Source organism: Mesoplodon mirus (assembly GCF_964341445.2).
Source record: "Mesoplodon mirus genome assembly, chromosome: 18".
NCBI lineage: Eukaryota > Metazoa > Chordata > Mammalia > Artiodactyla > Ziphiidae > Mesoplodon > Mesoplodon mirus.
The window spans coordinates 60229485-60246311 of record NC_138994.1 but is presented as its reverse complement, the minus strand read 5'-3'; the positions used below and the strand labels follow the sequence as shown (position 1 = coordinate 60246311).

Here is a 16827-nt window from a genome sequence, read left to right as displayed (position 1 = left end):
AGCATATAGTGATATTTAGATAATTCTTCCTTTATAGATGGTAGAAGGGTAAATGTCAATTAAATGCAAATTTCAAGTTGTATAAGTTCCAAGTAGGTACCTTAAAATTTGACTAAACCTATGTTTTCTTGTTTTAATTTTAGGGTGAAAAGGTAAACTATGAAAAGTTTAGAAATTGGCTTCTTCTAAACAAAGATGCTTTTACCTTCTCTCGTTGGCTACTGTCTGGAGGTGTATATGTGACCCTCACTGATGATAGTGATACTCCCACTTTCTACCAAACTCTGGCTGGAGTCACACATTGTAAGTAATGGCATTTCATTGTGTTCTGTTCACTTTTTAATACAATTGCCTGGTAATACGAGAATATGAGAATATGCCTTTTATCAGTGGGGTTTTTTCTTGCAGAGTATAGTAAAATGGAATGCTGGAGGCTTGAGTACATAGCGCTGAAAAGGAAAACTCTCTTTTTTGTCTACTCACTGAATACTTTTGTACTCCAAATGTGTGGGGTGTTTTTTTTTTCCCCACACCAGGCAATTCTCCAGTGCTCTATGGATACCAGCTGGGTGTCCTGCGTCTCAGTTCAGTCTGACACTGTCTACCTGGGGTTAGCACAGACCCCACAGTTTTAGGGCTCAGTCTCGAAAGACTGCCCCCCTCTGCTCCCCACTTCAGACACCAAGTCCAGACTGTGACCTGTGCTTCTGACCAACCACCTATAAATGAGACTTCCCATGACCCCCTCCTTGGGTTTGGTAATTTACTAGAACAGTTCACAGAACTTCAGGAAACAGTTACATTTACTGATTCATATACAGATGAACAGCTGGATGAACAGATACATAGGGCAGGATCTGGAAGGGCCCCAGACACAGGAACTTCTGTCCCTGTGGAGCTGTGATGCCCCAATTCTTCTGGCATGTAGATGTGTTTACCAGTCTAGAAGCTCTCCAGACCCTGTGCTTTGGGGATTTTTGTGCAGGCTATTACATAAGTATGACTGATTATTAACTACATTTCTAGTTCATCTTCCCTCTCCAGAGAATGGGGAATGGGGCTGAAAGTTCCAAGTTTCTAATTAGGGCTTGGTCTTTCTAGTGACCAGCCCCTTTCTAAGAGCTTACCAAAAGTCATCTCAGACATTAAAACAAAAGATTCCTATCACCCAGAAAATTGCAAAGAATTTAGGAGCTCTGTGTCAGAGATTCCTATCACTCAGGAAATTATAGGAATTTGGTCAAAGAGCAAATATTAGCAGGAACCAGGGTCAATATTACTATTTCACAATAGCCCTCTACTAATTGTCCTTAACCAAGCTGTATTAGTTTCCTAGGGCTGCTGTAACAAATTACCACAATCTGTAAACTGAAAAAACAGAAATGTATTCTCTCACAGTTCTGGAAGCTGAAATCAAAGTGTTAACAGAGCCTTGTTCCTTCTGAAGGCCCTAGGGAAGAATCTTTCCTTGTCTGCTTGGTTTTCAAAAAACATTTTCTTGCCTTCCTGTGAGAAATCATCTCTCCTTCCTCTGAACTCTCATAACACCTTTTTTGTACCCTTCTTGAATGAACTTATCACTTTTGTCCTTGTATTATATTTATTTATAGCATTCCATTTATTTGTACATGTCATCTCTCTTAAATCATAGAGAGTCTGTATTATTTTTTTATTCACCCTGTGTCAAGCCTTAAATAAGTATTTGTTGACTGAGTAGAGGACCTTGGGTATCAAGTGATATTTGTGTCTATTTGTTCATGTAATTTATGAGTTGGCTTCTAGTTATACACCAGCTACTTTCCCTCTCATTTTCATTCCATTGTCACCAGAAGTTCTGACAGATAAATTCTGGCATGAATAGGCAATGAATTTGATGTTTCTACTTTTCAGTGCCCCCGCCTTTATTTTTGATAGGAAAGCCTTTTAAAAAAAATTGTTTTGTATAAAAAATTAGGGAATCTTTTTATACTTACTTTAAGCTCTATCTAACTTACAGTAATACTTAAGTTATCAGTCATGTGGATATTCTGGTGAACTCTTGCTTTCATTTGTGATTGTATGGTAAATTATTTTTCTATTATTATTGGCTAAAGGTGTGATTACTTTCCTTGAATGACTTATGTTACAGAAAAAATTATTCTGACATTTGTTAAAATGGTAAACAAGACTTTATTCAAGACTTTTGCAGTAGCATATTGCAATAGGGAAGAGAGATTGGTCTTACCTCCAAATATTATAAGGACAAGTAATTTATAGCCAAGGAGCAAGGTGAGGGGGTCAGTGGAGAGAAAATTACTAAGAGGAATCATCAAGGGTAGGGGAATTCTTGCTAAAAGTAGGCTGAAGACTTATTCACTAAATATGGGGTATGTGGAACTTGATCAGATATCAAGAATAGAGGGATGATTTAGCAGGATTCTTTGCTAAGGTTCAGCTGGGCAGGGCTTCCCTGGTGGTGCAGTGGTTAAGAGTCTGCCTGCCAATGCAGGGGACACGGGTTTGAGTCCTGGTCTGGGAGGATCCCACATGCCGCGGAGCAACTAAACCCATGCGCCACAACTACTGAGCCTGCGTTCTAGAGCCCAGTAGCCACAACTGCTGAGTCTATGCGCCACAACTACTGAAGCCCTCACTGGTAACCACTAGTTTGTTCTCTGTGTCATCTGTGAGTCCACTTTTTTTGTTGTTGTTATATTCACTAGTTTGTTGTATTTTTTAGATTCCATGCCTCCTGTCTTTTCCATCTTGGTTACTAGTATCTGTAATTCTACTAAATCCAATTTGAGGTTACCTTTGACTTCTTTATCAAGCTTCATATTAGATCCTATCAATCTTTTATATATATATATATATATAAATTTATTTATTTATTTATTTATTTATGGCTGTGTTGGGTTTTTGGTGCTGTGTGCAGGCTTTCTCTAGTTGCGGCGAGTGGGGGCTACTCTTTGTGGCGGTGCACGGGTTTCTCATTGCGGTGGCTTCTCTTGTTGCGGAGCATGGGCTCTAGGCGCGCAGGCTTCAGTAGCTGTGGCACGTGGGCTCAGTAGTTGTGGCTTGCAGGCTCTAGAGCTCAGGCTCAGTAGTTGTGGCGCACAGGCTTAGTTGCTCTGCGACATGTGGGATCTTCCCGGGCCAGGGCTCAAACCCATGTGTCTTGCATGGGCAGGCAGGTTCTTAACCACTGCGCCACCAGGGAAGCCCTAGATCCTAACAATCTTAACTCAGCCATATTTCTTACATCTTTCTCTGCTACTATCATCATTGTGATAGCTTTCCTTATTTATCTGACTACATGTTAATGATAGGAAAGAGTGAAAGACAAGTTTTCTGGTTTTGTTTTTTGTTTTCTGGTTTGTTTTGTGTTAAAAAAAAAAAAACCCAAAACCATTCTTAATTTCCCTGCTTAGAAACCTTTGAAAATTTTTCATTTTCTGTAGAATAAAGTTTTAAAAGCCTTAGTATAACTCTAAAATCTCTTAGTTTATTATTCTTAATTTTCCATACCTGTTTCTCCTCACATATGTTCTCTGCTTCAACTGCAGAGCCCTGGTCAATATTCCATGACTATACCATGAACTTTTATAGCTACCCTATCTACCATCACTCCTAATATTCCTTCATTTAAGAACACATTCCATCTTTCAGTTCTTGACAATTGAAATACTTTGTCATCAAACCCAACTCAGATGCTGTCATGCCTTCTCCATTTTTCTGCAGTTTGAATTAATCACTTTTCTCTTTGCATTCCTGCACACTTAACATTTCAATTAAAGCAGTTAAGATGCTTTTTGCCTTACCTTAGAGTCAGTTGGAAATGTCTTTGTCTTTCATCTGAAGTTACAAGTCCCTTGAGGACAAGACTTATATCCTATTCATCTACATTCTAAGTACTGATTTAAACATTTGATTTCCCCAGGAGTGAGCAGGAAGAATATGTTGTTTTAGGATTGTAGGACTAAACCCATACGAGGGAGAAGGACCAAGATAAATCATCATGTTTGAATAAGGTTTAAAAGCTTCATAGTATGTGAGTGTTCATATAAAGACATACATTTTTAGGGGGAGAATGAATTATATTTGTAAATTTAAGGAACTGCTTAAGGTTGCAAAGTTACTTGTTCTTAGATCTTACCTTTAACATTTTTGGTTAGATAAATTATGTGAGCTACAGAAAATTAACTTACTTCAAATACTATAGAGAATAAGCTATCTGAACTAATTATCTTCTCCTCCTATAATGCACCCTTTGGTTTCCTTGGTGGCCATAGAAGTAAGTTGGTAGTGTGTGGTAAAAACTTGAAGAGATAAACTATGCTTTCAGTTTTCTCCGTTATCTATAACATTTTTAATTGCTGACCTCTTGGCTGAATTTTGTTGTATCCTTTTTTCTTGTAAGAGGAATACACCAAAATAAAAAGTTAATCAACTATTAAACCACTATTGTATATTGGTAGTTACTAGCCTTTATTGAGCTTCAGAATTATTTGAAGAGGGTATTAAAAGTGCAGGTTACTGGTTCTGTCTTCAAAGGTTTTTATCAGTGGTCCCTAGGACTCTGTACTTTTAATAGATATCCAGGGTAATTCTGATATAGATGGACCATGAACTATATTTTGAGAAATAATACTCATGTGGTATTTAGGAGTTCTTCGGACTCTGAGTCAGACACTCTGGCCCTGCTACTTATTATTCATGTAGCTGTGGGAAATTTAATCTCTATGAACTTCTTTTTTCATCTGGAAAACAGGTATAATGATACAACTGTACCTCATAGATGTGTTGTAAGGAGAGTGGGGAAGGAAAAGTATTTTCCTCTACTTATCTTGATTTCATTGGGTGGGGCCCTTTAAATTAGACTAACAAAGACAGATAACAAGAAAAAAACATAAGCTTACTTTCTTACTATTGATACTTAACTAACTTACTTATGTACCAGAAGTTTCAGTGATGAGTAACTCAAAGGGGTGGTTACAGCCTGAGCTTATATAGCATCTTAGCAAAGAGCAATAATTTTATGGAGATGTGACAAGACAAAAGAAAAGGACTTTGAGCTGCTAGGGATGGCACATTGTGGGAAGGCAAATACATGGAGAAACTGTTGATTGATATGGCTGGTTAATAAGGTTTGTTATGTAGATTCTTTCCTTTGGTGCTATCTCCAGGTTGCTAAGTATCTAGAGTGGTCTCTGGTGATTAACTTCTTCCTGGTAGAAGGGCAGGTAAGACATCTTTATAAATTAGGCTAATAGGGGGAGGTGGAGAGCTTCTTTTTTGTATCAGCTTCTTCTCAATTGCCTTCAACTCAAAATAACCCTTATGCTAAAGTGGCATGTTTGGGGTGGTATATGGTGCTACCCTTCAGGAATACATGAGATAGTACCTTTTTTAAGGGACTCAGAATTATGCCTGGTATAGAATAGGTAGGTGCTTTACAATGAATATGCATCCTCTTTTTTTTTTTTTTGGCTGGGCCCTGCATGCGCTGCATGAGGGATCTTAGTTCCCTGACCAGGGATCAAACCTGTGCCCCCTGCAGTGGAAGCATGGAGTGCTAACCACTGGATCATCAAGAAATTCCCTGCATCCTTTTGTATTAGTGAACACTTGGCTTGGGAATGTCAGTGAGCTTCATCCCACTTTCTCCAGAGAGTAATTGTTTTGGGAGCAAGCAGTTTTCTAAGAGAGGACTGTAGATCAGTACAAAAATTAACTCAGCCATGTCTGTGGGAAGAAAGTGTTTTTCTTACCAGTTTGCTTTCTTTTATTTTAGAATTTATAAAAATAAAGAACAAAAATAAACTAGTACAACAGACAACTCATTTGCTTATGGCTTCAGCAAATGGCTCCTTTCTTAGTGGGCTTTCCTATGAAAGCATTAAGACAAAGTCAGAATTACTGCTAAATTTCTTACAGAAATTCTGACATCGGTAGGTTTACATTCTGATGTCTGTGATTTATCATATTATTTATAAATTCTCAGCTTCTGTGGATGTCTTTGCAGGCTTTTTCACTCAAAGAATATTTGGTACATTAAACTTTTCAAATAATGTGTCAGGAATGTGGAAACGTGGGATAAAAATAGAGAATGTTATTAACTGATTTATAAGTAAACAGAAAATATTTATTTTAAAGCATCACTGACTCCATTTAAATTTGTGTAATGACCCAAGGTATCTAGGAAACAAAGAGGAGTTATAATTTTTCACTTGTAAATAACATTTATGTTAGCGTGCAGATGCCTTTAATTACTTTTTCACATACAATTATAAAGTAAAATTTGAAGTCACAGTAACTTGAACATACTGCCATTTTTAATCAAATTTTTTCTCTTTCGTGTAAATCACAAATGAAACTGGGGCACTATTTGTATTCAATACAGAGTTAGAATAACTAACTGATTTGATTTACACAAGATTTTAGATTTTGTCATGGCCAGTACAGTTTTTAGAACTTCAGATTCCAAACTATTGTTACCTTACCTTTTATTTAACTTTAAGAAATTGAATTAGAACTAGAACTTATTTTTGGCTGCACCACCTTGCAGGATTTTAGTTCTCCAACCAGGGATTGAATCCGGGCCCTCAGTAGTGAAAGCACTGAGTTCTAACCACTGGACCGCCAGGGAATTCCCTGAATTAGAACTTTAGCCAAAAGTCCAAGTTTTTATGCTTGAGTAGATCTTAACCAGATTTTTATCAAGACTGATATATTTTTCTTGTATAATTTGCTGTTTAAATACCTAAGATTAGATTTCCTAAAAAGACTTTTTTTGTCAAATATATAGTGTTTTTAATGACAAGTTAATTTTTAAACATTTTGATATTCAGAATCAGAGAACATATATAGAGAACATATACATGTTCTGTATAGTTAAATGTTTGAAATAGTTTGGTACAAATTTATTATTATTATTATTGATATCTGAAAGAAGATCCTACTTTCTAAGACTAACTAGTCATTTGGCTTTTTCTTGTAATAGCCTTTCCCCACCCATTTTGTTCATGGTTATTTAGCACCACATAGTGTTGGAATTTGGAGCCACAGACTACAAACTCATATTGTAATTTGTTTTAATCAGCTTTTTACAAATTTAGTTCAGTGTATCAAATCCCCTACTATTGTACATGCATAGTCCTATCCAATCACAGTCTGGCATCTCTCTGCTTGAATTTGAATTGAAGGCTTATCCTTTAGATGCTAACCTTTGAAATGTCTACATTCTAACCGAACTGTCTACTAATTCTAGGTTGAACTGCCATCTTTAACACTCTTTTTTTGTCACTCACTGGAAAGTAAAGTTCTCTCTTGTTTTTGTCTTTTATCTTGTGTCCATAGCATAAATCCTTCTATAGGTTATCCTCTTCCTTATTTTTGAATTATAGCAGAATACAACGATTATTCTTTTTGTTTTTCTGTCCTATCACTACCTGTTTTTCCTAGAGACTTTTACATATGCTTTTTTACTTCTGCTTGCAATATCCTTCTTCTGCCACACTAGTTTTCCTTTCCCTGGTCAACCCTAAGATGTTCTGTGTGTACCTCTTTAAATATCAAGACTTCTAGGGCCTCACTGCTTATGTGCTCCCTGAAAACCCTGTGTCTCTGTTCCTTCATTGTACTTTCCACACTGGATTAAAATGACCCATTTTCTCTTCTATTAGAATCTAAACATAATTATTTTGTTCACAATCATGTCTATAATTTTTAGCGCAATGTCAAGCACATAAAATGTTTTTATTGAATGTTTGTAGAATATTAAATGATCTTGACTATAGCTCCTGTACTTTTTTTTTTTTTCCCCAAAAATGCTTTGGAAGGTTCCAATTTACCACATACAGACTGAGCCCTTACTAAAGGAGGCACTATACTCCTTGTACATTATCTCATTTAATCCTTGTGCCACCTCTGAAGTTCATTTTATCTCCATTCTAAATATGAGGAAACCACAGCTACAAGAAGTTAAAGAAACTTTCTCAAGATCAAATGGCTAATAGGTGCCAAAATTGGGATGTTTGAACCCCAGAGTGCATGCTTAGTATCATTTTAGGATTTGAAGACAGTTTATTGACACACAGTCATTTTTTTCTTTAATCTTTCATGAGCAGCTTGTAATTGCAGGTAAAAGGAGGTGGTCATGTGATAGTTGTGGTTGTGGTGAACCATCTTCCTCAGACTCACTTCAGACAATCTTGCAGCTTCACTTTTCCAATTTCCTTTTTTTCCCCCTTGGGATACCTTCAAATGATTATTGTTTTAAATTTCTCTTTAATAATTAACTTCATTTGATCCAGGCATGGTCACTGAATGATTCCCCATTTACCAACAGTGAAATAGGTAATTAGAAGAACTAAGATTTTAAGAACTATGTTTTAAGAACTAATTGAGAGTTTTTTTCCTTAATGGTAATCATCTTTTCATAGAGTTTAGCTATATTATTTGGAAGAAAATATGTGTGCTAACTCTTTCTTGTAAATATGTTTTTTAGAGTTTCCCTAAAATGTATCATAAGAGTGATTTCTTTTAAGTAGTAGAATCTGGATACTGAGGTAATTAATGTAGTATTTTGGGCTAATTTTAGGGCCATTGAACTCATTTTGATTGGTTTTCTTTTCTTATCTAAGTCAAATTTATATAACTCAAATGCTTTATTTTAGCATTTATTATCTCAACTAAAAATATGCATATTATTATATTCCCTTGCCACATTTTAGTTTGCAATGTTAAAACCTCCTTTCAGTAAGAGAAAAGTACTTCCGTGATTCTTAGGCCATAAACTGCCTAGTAAATCTGCATGTCCCTCCTTCATTGTCCTCTTATCTGGTTGTAAATGATGTAAGCCTTAAAATAGATCGCAGAAGGTCATTGCTTTTGAGAACAGGTTGCTTCCTCACAAATGTTAAAGAACTGTGTTACTGTTTGAAAATACTTGGATATTTTGCTTGGCTTTGTTTTTGTTTTTAAATAAGAATCCAGTTCTGGCATTAAAGAGCAATTTCTGCAGCTGGAGCCTCCGGTAAGGTGGGACTTGATTAGGATGGCCCAAAGGGCAGGCCAAGAACTATTTAGAATGTTGGGAATATAGTATGCTGCTGTTGTGAACCAGAAAATATTATACCAATAGGTGGGTGATAAATTCATTCCCATTTAGCTAGTAAAGGATAAGTTTTGATATTTATTTATGAATTGCAAATAGAGTAACTACTGCAGTTGTTAACCTCTAACTTCTTTAAGTGAAAATAAGGTTAGCTATCTTTCCTCTTCTCAGCGGTTCAGCTGCCAACTCGTGTAAAATGTTTGGGTAATGATAATATATATAATTTACTTTAGCATGCTTTTGCAAATATTTGATTAACAAATTACAGTCTGTAACTATAAATGAATAGATCACATAAACTTAAAAGGGAACTGTAGCCATAACCAATCTGATCATTTTTGTCTTCTAAATATACTTGTCTTTCCACATTTCTACTTCAACAAAAAAAATTGTGTTGTTTAAGATTAATGAACTTAGTTTTCAAAGGTAAAAACATTTGGGAGGAAGTTGATGTGAATTTTCTGTGTTCTAATTTAGTGTATTAACTAAACACCAACTGATCAGAAGTACTCATTGAATACCCATTATATGCTCAGTACCTAGATGTATAAAAATGAGAACATAGTTTCTGTCTTCTACCTTTGGTTTCAGTGTCAGATATTTTTAATCTGCAGATCTACTACTTGGAAGAAAATTTAGAGTTTGAGAAAACTGTTTCTCTGGAGGAACAGAAGAGATTTCTCTTTCTTTCTTCCTTTCACATCATAAAAGGAGTAAACAGACATCTTATTTAGGAAAATGAGGCAGTAATGCTCAATTTATATATCAAACTCCTGTGATTACTCTCCCTATTGCTAAAATTTTAAATTATTCCTCTTAAATAAATTCAGTCATCTGGGTATTTGAAGTAGATACTTCTGTTTAAAAAAAAAAAAAGAAAAAGAAAAGAAAACTATGGGAATTCCCTGGTGGTCTAGTGGTTAAGACTCAGCACTTTCACTGCAGTGGCCTGGGTTCAAACCCTGGTCGGGGAACTAAAATCCCTCAAGCTGTGCAGCACAGCCAAAAAAACTTAAAAAAAAAAAAAAAGAAAGAAAGACAGAAAAACCAAAACTGCTAAGGAATAGAGTAAGAATGAATACTTTGAAATCACTAAAAATTTAAAATACATTGTTCTTGTCTTGCCAGGTAACTTGTAAGCTACTTGTCCATTAAAAAAATATTTCTGGAGTGCTCAAAATGTACCAGATATTATTCTAAGTTTTAGAATATAGCAATGAATAAAATAGACCAAAAAGCCTGCCTACAAGGAGCATATGTTCTAGTTGGAGGAAACAACAAACAAAACAAATAAGTCTTAGGGAACAAAGTAAAGCAGGGAAGAGGGATGGAGGAGCATCATTGGATGGGGTGCAGTTTAGAAGATCCGAGAATGTGACATCGAGTAAAGATCTGAAAGAATTGTAATAGCCATGCAGGTATCTTGCGAGAAGAGTGTTAAAAAAGTTTTGAAGCAGAAAAGTAGCATGATTCTGCTTAAATTTTTCTTCTGAAATGATGTTTTTATTCTTAGTGAAATTAACTTCCCCCCTTTTTATGAATTGTCTGTCTTATACTTGTTAATTTATTGTAGTCTTAATGCTTTTTAATTTCGTATATTGATGATTTAAACTCACTTCTGTTCTTAGCTGCCCACTAGGCTATTCTTAACTCAGCAGTCAAGAGTGATCCTGTAGGTTGGATCATGTCACTCCTCTGCTTTAGATCCTCCATTGGTTCACAATTTCACTTAAAATCAAAGTCCTTACAGTGGCCTATATAATCTGACCCCCATTTTCTTAACTGACTTTTATTTTTGGATATTTGTTTCTTGTGGGGAAATTGCTATTATTGTTATGCTTTTTCTCTTTTATATTTTCTTACATGTTATTAATGAGATATAGGAAAAACATTGATTTTTATATATTTATTTTATATCCCTACAGGTTTTTAAACTCAATTATAATTTTTTTTTTTTTTTTTTTTTTTGCGGTACACAGGCCTCTCACTGTTGTGGCCTCTCCCGTTGCGGAGCACAGGCTCCGGACGCGCAGGCTCAGCGGCCATGGCTCACGGGCCCAGCCGCTCTGTGGCATGTGGGATCTTCCCGGACCAGGGCACGAACCCGTGTCCCCTGCATCGGCAGGCGGACTCTCAACCACTGTGCCACCAGGGAAGCCCTCAATTATAATTTTTAAATGTTTTCTCTTTGAGTTTTTTGGAATGCATTCTACTTATATGCAAATAATAACCTTGCTTATTTTCTAACATTATACTTCATATTCGTATCTTATTGCATTGGTGAGAATTTTCAGAATCATGTTAAATAACAGGAGAAGGGTTCTACTTTAGGTTGGGAAGTAGAAAGACATGAAGGATCTTCATTCCCATTTTAATAACACGAAATCACTACGTAAACCAAACAATCATAATCTTTAAAGCCACTGAAGACATATCAATACAAAGAAATTTTTAAAAACAAAACAAAACTGAACTCCAGAGGGACAAGTGCTTCCTAGGTAATCAAAGGATATAAAGGTGCTTTCATTTCTGAGGCCAGAGGCTGAGACTGGGGCTAAGGCTGCCAGAAGAGTGAGCCTGCCTGAGGACAGTCTTTGCTGGGATAATGAGAAGCCAGCCAAACTTTGAAAAGCCCGTTTCAGATTTAAATCTGAAGGAACCGCAAGTGCAAAGATAATCGTCTCCACCCCGTAATTCTGTCCTGTGGAAATTTTGCTGAGACTGGGGTTAGGCAGTTTCATGAGCTCGTAATTTTGAAGTCTCAACATCTTGAAGGTTGCGATCTTAAGGCTCTGTGGTCCTGAGCTGCTGTCATTTCATGGAGTTGCAGCCTTGAAGTCCTGTGGTTACGCAGTTTCAACACAGGGATTGACAAACATTGTCTTTAAAAGGCAAATAGCTAATATTTCAGACTTGTAGGCCATATGGCTCTTTGTTACAATTACTCAACTCTGCCATTGTAACACATTAGCAACCATAAACTATATGTAAGTAAATGGCATTGTTGTGTTCTAATAAAACATATTTATACAAACATGTATGCAGCCTTCAGGATGGAGTTTATAGATCTCCAGTTTCAAAAACTAGCAGTTTCTGAGCTCTCCTGAATAGAAATCTGAGCTCACCTTCAGAACATTTGAACTAGAGGTAAACTTAGTCTAACCAAAGCTCAACTAAACTTCTATCCAAAATCTGTCATGATTAATGATATCAGATGGATATTATGGGCTGGGTGTTTCCTGTTTTTATCATTGCTCTGTGTAGATACTGATTTCCATCTGGTATCATTTAATTTAGTCTGAAGAACATCCTTTAACATTCCTTTTGGTACTGTTCTGCTGTTGATGAATTCTCTCAGCTTTTGTTTGTCCAAAAAATACTTTATTTTGCCTTTGTTTTTGAAGGATATTTTCATAGGATATAGAATTTGAGGTTAACAGGGGTTTTTTTTCTCCTTTCAAACCCTTTTCTCCCCCCATTAATCTTCTGGCTCCCTTGTTTCCGAAGAGAAATCATTGCTTATCTTAGTTCCTGTGTTTGGAATGTATCTTTTCTCGCCTCTCATGCTGCTTTTAAGATTTTTACTTTATCAGCAATTGCATCGTGTCTGGCCTTGGTTTGGTTTTCCTTGAATTTTCCTTGCACAAGTTTCACTGAACTTCTGGATCTATGGGATTATGATTTTAATCAAATTTGAAATGTTTTCAGCTGTTATTTGTTTTAAATATTTTCTGCCCACTCTTTTCTGGGACCCCAGTAACATGTATGCTATACTTTTGGTATTGTCTTACAGGTCACTAAGAGTCTACTAATCTTTTCAGTCTTTTTTTTCTCCTTATGCTTCCATTTGGATAGTTTCTATTGCTCAGTCTTCAGGTTCACTGACCTTTCCTCTGTATTTTTTAATCTGCAGTTAATCTCCCATGAATTTTTAAAATTTCAAGTACAGTTGACCCTCCATATCCACAGATTTAGCATCCACAGATTCAACCAATTGGGGATTGAAAATATTTGAAAAAAATTTTTTCCAGAAAGTTCCAAAAAGCAAAACTTGAATTTGCCACGCACCAGCAACTGTTTATATAGCATTTACATTTTATTAGGTATTATAAGTAATCTAGAGATGATTTAAAGTATACAGGAGGATGTGCGTTGGGTATATGCAAATACTACACCATTTTATATAAGGGCCTTGAGCGTCCTTGGATTTTGGTATCCATGGGGGTCCTGGAACCAATCTCTTATGGATACCAAGGGATGATTGTATTGTACTCTTCATCTCTAGTAGTTTCATTTGGTACTTTTTTTTTTAATAGTTTCCGTTTCTCTTCAGTATAGTCATGGTTTTCCTTAAATTCTGGAGATATTTATAATGGATGTTTTAAAGCCTTGTCTGCTAATTCCATCATCTCTGTTATTTCTATGGCTTTTTCTATTGACTGGTTTTTATCCTGGTTTTGGATCGCTTTTTCCCGCTGTTTTATGTATATATATATATATATATATATATATATATATATATATATATATATATATATATATTGGATGCTAGACATTATGAATGTTATATGGCTAATGGATTCTGTTGTCATCCTTTAAAATAGGAAGTTTGTTTTGTTTTGATAGGCAGTTATTTTTGGATCAGGTTGATATTTTCTAGAATTTTTTTTAAAGTTTTTTGGGGGCAAGTCTGGAGTAGCCTTCACTCTAAGAGTTAGTTTTTCCCCTACTGATTAAGTGACCCTCTGAGTCTGTGAATGCTCCCAGTGTTCAACAAGGTATCTCTGCTCTGGCTGGTCAGAACTTAGGCATCTCCTAGTCCAGCCTCAATGAATTTCACTCTATGCATACATAGCTTAGTACTCTGCCAAAACTCAGCAAGACTCCTGTTCATATTTCTGGAGCTCTTTCTCTACATAACTCTTTCCTCTCCAGTATTCTGCCCTGTAAACTTGAACTACCTCAACCTCCCTGAACAACAAGTTCTATTCTTAACTCAGTGAAATTTCACTGCTTAGGTTCCTCATACCTTGCCAAGGTCTGGGAAGAGGCTGCAGGCAGAAAGCCAGGGTAATGGAAAGACTCACCTTGTTTGTTTTCCAAATCTTACTTTAGTTCCTTGGAGGGGAAAAAAAAAACAATGCACATATAGAATGTAACCATAGTTGGAGTTTACCTGTGATTTTTTTTTTAAATACATCTTCTGATGAATGAGGAGAAAAAGATGTTCATGTTTTCATGATGCCCCTATTACCTATCACATTATAAATCCTGTTCTACCCTCTGTCTTATTTATTGACTTTATTACTTATAACATCTTTTGTCACGTTCATTTTCATTTATTTAATAAGTATTGAATGTGTGTAGTTACCATATCGACAGGATGGATCAGACATGGGATCCTGCTATTAGGATGTTTATAGTGTAGCCAGGAGAGAATACGTATATAGAATCACTAAATCCAAGATACAGATTGAAAATTACCAAAAATGAGTACAGATAAAAATGGTGTGGGAAGCCATAAAGAAAGGTCTCAGTTGTTTCCTGTTTTACATATTGGATTTAAATGGGGAACTGCAAAAAAAAATTTTTTTCCATTTTAAAGTTTCTTATATGTTAATTTGAATTTAATTTTCATTCCATTTTAAATATAATGTATTTGTCTTTCAGAGTTTTGTTTTAGGTAATTTTTAGCAATTTAACTGGGAAATTAAAATATATCCTTAGAAGTTACATTATCAGGATGAACTAACTGCCCAGAAGAGAAGGCTGAGGTTTTATAATCTTGTTTGATTTGACTCTCAGTGGAGGAATCAGACATCATTGATCTGGAGAAACGCTATTGGTTGCTGAAGGCTCAATCCCGAACTGGACGATTTGATTTAGAGACATTTGGCCCATTGGTTTCACCACCAATTTGTCCATCTCTAAGTGAAGGTAGGTATCATTCTATTTCTACATTGTTCCTTGCTAAACATACATAAGACCATCTTTTATTTCTAACCAATACATCTTAACTCTAAAAGGCTATAATGTGACAAGTTTGCAAGAGTCTTGCAAATAGTGTAGTTCAGTGGGAAAAAAAACTAAATTGGGAATTATAGTCTTGAGCTTCCTAGTCTATCTATGTAGCCTTGCATAAGTTAGTTTTGCTCTCTCACCTGTACATTCTCATATATATAAAACGTTTTGACCGAGACGGTGGTTACAAAACTGTACTCCAGTGAGGTGCCTCAGCATCTGGTGCAGGGATTAGGGGGGTGGCCACTGAGCAGGCAAAGCTCTAGGTTTCCACACATAGCCCCACCTCTTCCCTCACCTCAAGAGCCTCCACTGTTTTTCTTTTACATAAGAAGGTTCCACTGGGGAATTCCCTGGCGGTCCAGTGGTTAGGACTCTGCACTTTCACTGCTGAGGGCCCAGGTTCAGTCCCTGGTTGGGGAACTAAGATCCTGCAAGCCATGTGGCGTGGCACCAAAAAAAAAAAAAAAAAAAGGAAGAAGGTTCCACTGTTGTATCCCTCCCTCCTTCCCCTGCCCCAAAAAGATTAAGAAACCACTAGACTGGACCATCTCTATGTTCCCCACTTAGCCCTAAACTTTTCATTGCTATAACTTTAAAAAATAAGTTAGTAATGCAAAGGGTAGTTGTTGGTGATATCACAAAAACCATATTTGGAATCTGAATACTTGGGTTCTGCTTCCGGTTCAGACCTTTTTAAACTTTTCTAACTTTTGGCAAGTCATGTAACTACTTCTAGCTTTGATTTTCTACTCTTTAAACTGAGGGCACAGAAGTATAGTCTTACAGAAAATCTGTATTCTTCGCATTCCCAGTGTATTTCAGAAATACCTGTTAGGGGAGCCAGAACAGATAGGGCTTGTACCTACTTCAAAGGTGCAGTTGTAGGGGCTTCCCTGGTGGCGCAGTGGTTGCGAGTCCGCCTGCCGATGCAGGGGACGCGGGTTCGTGCCCCGGTCTGGGGGGATCCCACATGCCGCGGAGCGGCTGGGCCTGTGAGCCATGGCCGCTGGGCCTGCGCGTCCGGAGCCTGTGCTCCGCAACGGGAGAGGCCGCAGCGGTGAGAGGCCCGCGTACCGCAAAAAAAAAAAAAAAAAAAAAAAAAAGGTGCAGTTGTGTTTTTACCTTTCTAGAACTGGAGAGTGATAAGTCATTTTATTTGAAAACAAAATTATTCCATTTCTATTTTTTACAAAAAGTTTGAAAACCACAGGATTATATTATAAATTCCCTTTTATTTCTGAATTTTAAAATATTTATAAATATTAAGTAATACAAAGAAGACTGCAGTACAGAATTTCTTTCTTTGGTAATATAGTGTGTTATTTTTCTTTGCTTCATGAAAGAGCTTAATGGAGCTTATTAATAACAACACAGTATATCTTTGATACGCAGTTCAACTTTTCTTCTTTTCTCCTTTTTCTTCTTAGTCTTTCCAAATAAGGATAATTGTGATCTCTGACATTTTTTTTCAGTTCTTGATTTTTTTTTTTTTTTTTTTTTTTTTTTTTTTTCGGCACGCAGGCCTCTCACTGTTGTGGCCTCTCCCATTGCGGAACACAGGCTCTGGACGCGCAGGCTCAGCGGCCATGGCTCACGGGCCCAGCCGCTCCGCGGCATGTGGGATCTTCCCGGACCAGGCCACGAACCTGTGTCCCCTGCGTCGGCAGGCGGACTCTCAACCACTGCGCCACCAGGGAAGCCCCAGT

The 16827-nt window shown here is 36.6% G+C and overlaps 1 protein-coding gene across 2 annotated transcripts in view; it reads left to right on the top strand.

Moving 5' to 3' along the window:
• Positions 1 to 16827, top strand: part of USP32 (ubiquitin specific peptidase 32) — a 210352-nt gene that overhangs the window by 120707 nt on the left and 72818 nt on the right. For both annotated transcript variants that reach the window (XM_082603170.1, XM_082603169.1), the window contains exons 5-6: positions 144 to 303; positions 14903 to 15034. In XM_082603170.1, the coding sequence (XP_082459296.1) occupies positions 144 to 303; positions 14903 to 15034 (292 nt within the window). The remainder of the gene's footprint in view (positions 1 to 143; positions 304 to 14902; positions 15035 to 16827) is intronic.